Source organism: Haliotis cracherodii, unplaced genomic scaffold, assembly GCF_022045235.1.
Source record: "Haliotis cracherodii isolate W230 unplaced genomic scaffold, xgHalCrac1.p SCAF_1, whole genome shotgun sequence".
In the NCBI taxonomy this organism is placed as follows: domain Eukaryota; kingdom Metazoa; phylum Mollusca; class Gastropoda; order Lepetellida; family Haliotidae; genus Haliotis; species Haliotis cracherodii.
Genome location: NW_027266264.1, coordinates 40270829 through 40280466, shown reverse-complemented (window position 1 = coordinate 40280466; position 9638 = coordinate 40270829). Strand labels below are relative to the sequence as shown.

The window sequence follows — 9638 nt, the reverse complement described above, 5'->3', positions numbered from 1 at the left end:
ATAGCATTCAAATTCTGCTCTCTAGCTAGAACTGTGATTTAATATCCATAGCCAAGAAGAAAATCTTAAGATTCCATTAACTATAGATTTTAAACATGTAATGTCAATTCTTGAGGTCATATTACACATATTTTCCTAAACACAAGACTTAGGATGATAACCATCAGTGCAGAGTAGTCAATATTAGTTTGATATACAAGACTTACAGAGTGAACATTTGATATCATTTTATTCTTTAACACAATGAACACAAGTCAAAACTGGACCAAGTTACAAACGCTTCGGATGTAATTCCATTTCTGAACATTCTTTGTCCAGATGTTGGTAGTCCATATCCAGACATTTCTGGATGAGGAATAGGCATGCCTCTTTTACAGCTACATACAAAATGTAGTGTGTTGTTGCACTGTAAAAGACAGAAAGACATGTTTAACATATCATGTTTGAGCAAAGTTACTAAACCCCCCAAAATTACAAATGAAACAAATTGTATATGGTCAGAACGGAAATATGGCAAGACTAGTATTATGTGTTGGTTTTCAGATTTAATTGTGACTAATACTTAGCAGTAGGTTGAAAACAAGAACAGTACAAAAAGACATTTCAGAACACTTTATTTGATTCTTCCAAAGTGCCTAATGGTAGAAATGATATGCACATGTATAACTTCTATTCCTACAAGCTACTGATTTTACCACACTGAGGTCTGTTTAGTACCTTTATAGGTCAAATTTATAATGTCAAAACTGATTTACTGCATGACACATGTAACAGAGATACAGTTACATTGATCTAGTGTAGTTCCATATCTTATAGGAATTAGATTATTTGTAAATTTATATTACCACATATACTGCAGGCTCAGTTTTCTCAGATTCTCATCCGCATTACGCACAGTTAGCACACTGGTCAATAAACTGGTGTAGGGATGGCTGAAATGAACAGTTCTACATATTGCATTAACATGAACAAGTTTAGGCAGTTTCCTTTTCCTCTTTGTAACACAGAGCATCACATTTAACTTTAGTGAAGCTGAATGGAAGGTAAACTGATTTTGTTTACATGTTACTCTTCCCTTTCTTAAGATGACATTTCATAACCACAGTAGCATGTGTATTGAAAATGAACCTTGACAAGAATTTGTATCAACATCAACACCAAGAAAAACAAATTCCTTTCAAAAAGAATAGTGAGACTTCACTGTATGTTATACACACTAATAACTTACTTTTTGTCTTTGTGAATACGACGTGTGAAGGTGCCTCTAATCCACTCTATGATGTGTCCGTAGAGCCGTGAATTCAACGTTCAGTCTCATGACACTTATTTATGATATATGTATTGAAACATATTTAGAGACCTTATTTATGATATATATATTGAAACGTATTTAGAGATTTATCTTTTTCTGTATTAACAGTTTAGTAATTTCAAGCATTACAAATCATAAGACATGTGGTCTTCAACTGCCATGGAGGACACTTTGAAAGAGTAACATTGTACTTAACATCTTTATTTAAGCACTGTACCTCTGCAGTTATGAATTGGGATGCAAATCCTGCCTTAACATCCTGATAGGGATAGCTCTCCAGAAACATGGTATGCCTCTGTCCCCTTCCATCCCTATCACCACTGTAAGGAGAGTATGTACATACACATATGTTACTGCCTTTGGTAAACATACATTGGTCAGATGTTTAGAGTATGAAGGAACATGCAGTAGAAGTTATTACCGGTAAGTAGGCTTTGGGATCTAATAGAAATGTGCCAAACTCTTTTAATCTGTATATATATGTATACAATAAGAACCTTATGGAGACATCCAGGATACACTCATATAAACATAAACTTTTCTCTTCCTTACATGATTTCAAAAGGAGCAATGACGTCAATTTCATGACATTTAACTTTGAGGCTCTTCAGAACTGTCTTAGGTTTGGCCTATACTTGAATACCTCTTACCTGAAGTTTCCCTGCATCAGGTTCTGTAGATACATGGCAAGATTTTGCTCCTAGAGAAAAAAACACAATGAAATCTATATAGAAACTGACCATATACCATGTAGACAGTAGACATTAGGAGACTCAAATACCGTCATCTTCTTTCATACGCTAAAATGTTAAACAATTTATTTATTGTTATTTATCTTGAAACTCTTACCTCTTTCTGAAAGAATGCCCTTGAAACTTGTCTAGTGTCTGGAAGTGGATCACTGCTAGTTTCTGAAACAGAATACAAAATTCCTATATATTACACATACATCAATTTCATTATTTATATAGAATATCTTTCATATCAGGGAGGACAAGGTTAGTCAGCTCAGTTCACAGAAAATAACTACGTTGATGATACAAAGGATATAATCTTATCTGGCATTCTGTACCTGTGGACACCTCTAGGAATGTCATCATGACTCATAATCATAGGTTTCTGCTTTATGGCCAATCATTATGTCCTTGTTTCAGTAACTGGTTCATGCACATGTAAGGCATCCTCACCCATGTCCTCCTCTTCACTGTCGTAGCCATGTGAAGATGACCCTGTGTCGATTGCTGAGTGAGTGAAAGTAAAGATGACTATGAGTATGAGTATGTTGCAGTTGCTGGTATGATACATGCTGGTACATGCATGCATAATGTATATTTCCTGACTTGTGTGATATGGCACAAGTTTAAACAATAAAACCCCACTGTATGTATGAACCAAATGCCATGGTTACCATGAATGAACTTTAAGCATATCTGATTGTGACCCGTGAAGATTCCGGGGTGGAATAGATCTTCAGCAACCCATGCTTGCCGTAAAAGGTGACTCTGCTTGTCGTAAAAGGCGACTAACAGGATCGGGGGACAGGCTCGCTGACTTGGTTGATGCATGTCATCGATCCCAATTGCGTGGATTGATGCTCATGATATTAATCACTGGATTGTCTGGTCCAGACTCGATTATATACAGACCGCCATCATATAGCTGGAATATTGCTGAGTGCGGCGTTAAACAACAAACAAACATATCTGATTGTAGAAGAAATATATGCTATAATAATAATAATAATAATAATAATAATAATAATAATAATAATAATAATAATGATAATAATGAAAATATAGTAGGTAGTTGTTTGTTATATGTACTGACAGAGATGGTCCTTGGAGTAGTCTGTTTTCAGGGATTTAAGTATTGGTACACCAGTCACTGTGCTATCTACTTGTATCACTACATACTATAACTGCAACAGTATAAATGTTCTAAAAATGTTCAATCAAGTCTTACCATTAATGTTATCCACACATTGGCACATATGCATCTCTAAGTGACAATCACTGCAAATTTGTCCTGTGAAAATAAATATATTTGTTACCCATAGATTTAGAAATAACCAATTTAATAAAAAAATTGTATATGCACTAGTGCAAATATCACTTCATGTGTACCAGTATATTATTTACGTCATCCAGACAGCATTGTTGACATCACTCGAATCTTACTGTGACATAAGGTAGAAATGATGTCACAGTAGAAATGACGTCATAGCTGATAAATTTGTGCCTTTCTTCGACAATTGTGGTTTTCTAAGTTGTCGTTCTTCATCTGTCCATTTTTCTGAAGGAGCTCATAAGGATTAAGAAATCATGGGTATTAAAGAAATTGTTACACTTGCATGTATGTCTGGCACTTGTTTTCATAAAAATCAGTATGACACACATTCGTATAATAATCTTTATTTAAGTGAGTGAGTGAGTTGGGTTTAAAGCCGTTTTGAACAGTATTCCTATTATATCAGGACATGTCAGCTTAAAGCCCGAAGTGATGCAGGTCACAGACGTTTACTATGAGCAAAGATATGGTGCTGACAGACCTAGAAACATAATCGCCACAAACCGGGATTCAAACCAATAATCATAGGTTTCTAGCATCCCAAGGGATGCAACTCTGCACTCATTCCCCCTCTATTTAGGTATATCAAGTTGAAAACTAAGATGACTAAGTTTAATGTTATGTTTTCAAAACTTTTCTCAGGCAGGAAAGCCTTAGCCATTTGTTGCTCAGATATTTTGTACTAAAGTAATGATATGAGGGAGAACAATGTATGACAAAGTATTAATAATATCCAAACCATGGACAGTGAGCCTTTTTAGGTTATCTTATATTTACATAATTTTAGTACACAAAATTAGTAATCAATTACACATACACAGTAACATGTACCTAAACTAGCCACCCTTGTGTTAGTTGTAAACATTTATTTCGATTGATTGTTTTGCCTAAACACTGTGAATCAAAAGAAGTCCTCAGTACTTCATGATCAGATGGTAAGTGTGTGTTATTGATCATACGATTCATAGCTCATGCTGTCAACCACTTGTTTGTTGTCATAAGGCTGAAACAATCCTGACTGTTATGTAAGATAATATTCACTCAGTCAGCTTCGAATTAAGGTTGAATTTCATTTGTTTCATAAAATTTACCAAGAGTTATGATTCATATCATTTTAAAATAAGTGTTGAAAGTTTGGTTAATCTATTGATATTAGCTTACCTAATTTGTGCAGGCTGACATAATGAAACTCAGATATATGCCCCAGGAACAGCTTTTTGGTTGTTTCTTGTCTCTTTACTGTCTTGAGTATGATTGGGTGAGTTTCAGATGCACTTGTGAGGACCTCAATGTCAACTTGGAGAAACTCCACAGCTCCCAGGAGAACTAAATGATCTCCCCATGTGCCCGGGGCCTCCATGGCTGAAAGATAGGCCTCCCAGGACTGCTGTGTGCCGACAAAATCTTCCAGTGGTGTTCCATCTATCTGAATATATGATCAATTATTTTCAAGCAAGTAGTACAAGAGGGTTGCCTCAAGGTGAAATTGGGTGGTAGGGCAGCATAGTGGTTATAAAGCATTCACATTTCATGCTGAAAATCTATTTTTGATTGTCCACATTGGTACAATGGGTAAACCGCATCCCATGTCTGGTGTCGCCAAGCCATAAAATGACTTGAATAGTGTTAAACACAACTCAAGTAGCCACTCTTAAGGTAAAACAAAAACCAATGTCATGCAAAATGACTCTATACTGACTTTATTTTAAAGTAATCATGTTTGTTTGTTTCCTTTGTTGACTTACTGTATTTGGGTGTGCCTTCAGATGCTCCACAATGTTTTCCCTCACTTCCAGAGCATTCATTTCTATGTTTAGCACATGGTAAATCTGGTCACTCAGGGAGAGAAACATGCAGTTACCGCCACCTGAGTTGTGTTTAACAATACAGCCTCTTCTCCCTGCCATGTCTTCTAGCTTCTGAAGAAGACTGTCAGAAGATAAAACTGTTGGCATCATCATTTCTTTTTGAAGTCTTGCCATGACATTCATGTAGTCATCTGAAAATATTTGTAAAATTTCAGAACTGATGATTACATCAAAGAATATGGACACAACCAGAAATTCTTCAGATTTTGGTCTCACTATTGCTTACAAGGTGTAGTTGTCAAATGTCTAATTTGGCAGCCTTGATCTGTGTTCATACATGCATTAAATAATGTTAATTAACTTCTTAGACATATTTCTTTTTTTAAATGATGACATGTATATGGAAACTATGGAAGATTGTTGTACTCGTATGTTTCCTATTCAAACATTACTTATTCCAATATAGTTAAAAAACATTTTTGGTCATCATGGTTCATATTCTCTTCAAAAAAGAGAAACTATACATGCATAATTTGATGACACAGGACCTAATTGTTTTTGTATGGTAGAATTTTAATTTTATTTCTTAAGTAATCATTAAATTTCAATTCAAATGTTCGAGTAAACATGCCGATTGAGCAAAACGTAATGTTGGGACGTCATGACGCAGCAATTCGCCCAAATGCAGCTGCAATGCCATTAACGTGCAGTATGCAATTTCCTGAACTGTCATGACAATTCATCTGACAGCAAGGTTTAAAAGGCCTGCACAATGGCTGCTGACACATACATCAGAAAATGAGAAAACGAGCCGTTAAAATGCCACGTCTTTCAGAAGCACAACACAACAATGACATCGTCCGACTGAAAGCGGGTGAAACACAACAGCATTTGGCGCAAGTTTTGGGTGTGACCAGATTGACCATCTCTAACTTGTGGAGATGTTACAACACCACTGGCAACGTTCATGACAGGCCAAGGTCAAGATGACCTTGTGTTACAACACCTGGCTAAGATCGCTACATCCAGGTATGGCACCTGCGGAACCGTTTCATCACGGCAACGTCAACAGCCGCACAAGTACCAGGACTGTGTCGAATATCGGATTAGACTGTTCCAAATGATCTGTGAGCAGCCGGTATTCTAGCCAGGAGACCTGTGCGGCGTTACATCCTAGCTGACTCCGCATCACCTCCGTGTACGTCTTTTGTCACATGGCCTCAAGCAAAGTGGAGACGTGTTCTGTTCGCAGACGAGTCCTGTTTTCTGCTGAAGGGTGCTGATGGACGTGCACATGTCATAACAAACGTTACACTGAAATTTGCATTCAGCAAGTGGATCATTTTGGAGTCAGAAGTGTCATGGTACGGGGAGGCATTCATCACGGAGGCTGGACAGCACCTGTTAGAGTGGATGATGCTCTAAATGGTCAGTGCTACGGAGATAAGATCCTGCAGCGCCACGTTGTCCCCGTTGGAGGCATCTTTCAGCAGGACAACGCCAGACCCCATGTCGCACGTGTTTGCACAGAGTTTCTGCATCAGAACAACGTGCCTACGCTACCCTGGCCTGCCCACTTGCCATGCTTGTCCCCTATTGAGTGAGTGAGTGAGTTGGGTTTAACGCCGCTTTTAACATTATTCCAATTATATCACAGCGTGTCAGCTTAATGTGGGAGGAAAGCCCGAAGAGATGCAGGTCTCAGACATTTACCAGTTCGGTGAAACCCACGAGCACGGGTATGGTGCTGACAAACCTAGAAACATAATTGGGGTGAACCGGAATTCGAACCCATAATCATAGGTTTCTGGCGTGTCCAGGGGACGCAACTCTGCACAGCAAATCGCAGCGCCTTAGATGACTGGGCCACCCGTGCCCCCTTGTCCCCTATTGAACATCTGTGGGACGTGCTGGATCGTCGTATCAGTCAACGTCTACCACTGCCACATACACTTCATACACTAGAGCAGGAGAGGCAGAACATCCCCCGGGCTGTTATTCAGACTTTGATCTCGGCTATGGGCAGTCGCTACTCTGAGGTGATAGCAACTTGAGGAAGCCACAATCGTTACTGTCTTTCCACCTACCCTGGTCGTTTTTGCACCTGTTTTTGTTAAGTGCATATTGTACCGCAATAATTTACCTACACATTCCAATATTTATAATATTGAAACTCGAACAATAAACCCAGTTGCAATCCTGATGTATAGTTTCTTTTTTTTAAGAGTATATTATCAATATTTATAATTAATTTGATTCAGGACATCAGAAATGTTTTCGGTGATTGTCACATGATAGTTGACCATTGTCCAGAAACCAACCTCACACTAGTTCCTGTCTAGTTATTTTGAACAATTGGATAGAAAACTTGACCTGTCTCTAACAAGGGACTAACCATGAATCCTATTTGGTTAAAATGTATTCTAAAGCTGCTTTAAGTCGCTTAACAAACTTTTAAATACTGAGTATCTATGTGCAAGTAAGAGCAAACATAAAGTTTGTTACATGCAGAAATCGGAGAAAAATTAATGTCTTGAGCATTGACATCCTTATTGAAGTGACCCTCCTGATTGAATATTTTATTACTGTACTACCAGGGTACTTTCTGCAGTCCAGCTATGGAGAATGTTTGTAAAGAAAGGTCCCCATTAGGCTTGTCACTTGACAAGATAAATATACTTCATTATTCCTTGAACTAATTACTTCAACAGACTGTACCTGCATGTCTACTGTGCCTTCTCTTCTGTTCCTCCTGTTGCCTTGTTATAGCTGTGATTTGAGAGACAGAGCGCCATGACAGTTTCTTTCCTATCCGCACCTTGTACTTGTGCAACTTCTCATTCACTTCCACAATCTCGCCCTCAACAGCTTTTGGAGAAGTGATTTTCTGCCCACCCCTACAAACACCCTTGTCTTTGCCTAAATGCCGAACAAGAACGATCTCCCCCACTTCATAATGAGAAGGAGGATTTGCCTTCAGGTGTTTCTTTATCATTCGTGTGGCAGATTTATCAGAGGTTGCCAGCACTTCCTTCCTGATTTCTAGCAGTTCTTGGAGTCTGGCAAGTGTTCCTCCACTTGCCTAAAAATAAAATAAATATGAGAATATGTATAAAATATATCCATGTTCTAAATTTGTATATCTGATTTTCATGACCAAACTGTGGACATATATTATGAAATATCTTGTTGTGTAATTCTTGGTGAATGCATGTATATATTGACAATAGCTATTACACACTGTTATTGGCTATGAGAAATTAAGTAATCTCTCTCCAGAGTTAGTTAATATAAACACAAAGAGAAAACAAATCTGTTCATGTTACTCATCTAACTCATATAACTCTGTTATAAAGGTCCATAGTCTTGCTGCTGCTGATGGCTAAATAGATTTCTTATGAATATGGAAAGTGTTTTGCTGCTTTTATTGTAACGATGGCTTCAAATTAGATCAAAAGCTATTTTTTTAACAATCAATGAAAGGCTAGTTGATGTAAAATGTAAACAATACCATCCATTGCCATTGCATTCGACCATGAAAAGATATTAAATCATATTTAAATATATTCATAACAAATCACCTGAGAATGTTCTTCTACGGTTTCATAGTCCTCACTGTCTTCACATATGTACGCATCCATACTTTCCCCTCCTGCTTTCAAGAGCCTGCTGATATGATGCGGGTGGAATCCAAACATGGCTCTGTAAGGGCTACAACCTGAAGATAGAATGTGCAGTACCTCAGCATAAATTCAAAAAAGCTGCAGAGGAAAAACAAATTGTACTGGCATGGAATTATTACAAAATGTTTGACAGGGCGTGAGGCAAGACGAGAGGTAGAGGAAATAGTGTTACTATGCAAAACAAGAGTCATCAGGGGTATTTTGTTTTGGGAAAAATCTCCCATAAAGAATTTGTTGTGAAATATGGCCCATATTTTTCTCTTTTGAACATCTTACCAATTGCTGAGTTGACTGATTCATTGTGAATGCTGCAATAGTCAGGAAGACTGTCTACCCAGGAGATTTCATCCAGGTGTTGAAGGTCATACCGCAGGCAATCCTTCCAAACTCTATGTGAACGCTCGTCCTGAAATTATCAAAATTACAATAATTTTTTAATTTTTTATTTACATTCAATGATTCCTTTTATATGCATCAGTGATAGAAATGATGTCCCATGCAATTCCCTTTTTTGACTTGTACCATATGTTCCCATGTTTTTTCAGGTGAACAATTGACTTGCCTACACATGTGTTTGTGATGGGTGCCACAGGTGGGGAAGGATACACTCACCATTTCACACACACCTGGTACCATCACTATTTGATAGTGATTCATAAACATGTTCATGATAGTCTGCTTTTAGCAGAGATTTCTTATGAATATAGAAGGTGTTTTGTTGCTCTTATTTACAGATGTAACACTACTGTGCCCCTTGACATTTATTTT

At 37.6% G+C, this 9638-nt stretch overlaps 1 protein-coding gene across 1 annotated transcript; it reads right to left on the bottom strand.

Annotated features, from left to right (window-relative positions):
* Positions 1-270: 270 nt before the first annotated feature.
* Positions 271-8182, bottom strand: LOC139464464 (uncharacterized). Its single transcript, XM_071245996.1, has 11 exons — positions 7906-8182; positions 5125-5378; positions 4541-4805; positions 3275-3337; positions 2500-2553; positions 2162-2223; positions 1963-2012; positions 1531-1632; positions 1229-1294; positions 846-932; positions 271-406 (listed from the first exon to the last, which is right to left on the bottom strand). The coding sequence occupies exons 1-11, from the start codon at positions 8180-8182 to the stop codon at positions 271-273; spliced, it is 1416 nt and encodes a 471-aa protein (XP_071102097.1).
* Positions 8183-9638: the final 1456 nt, after the last annotated feature.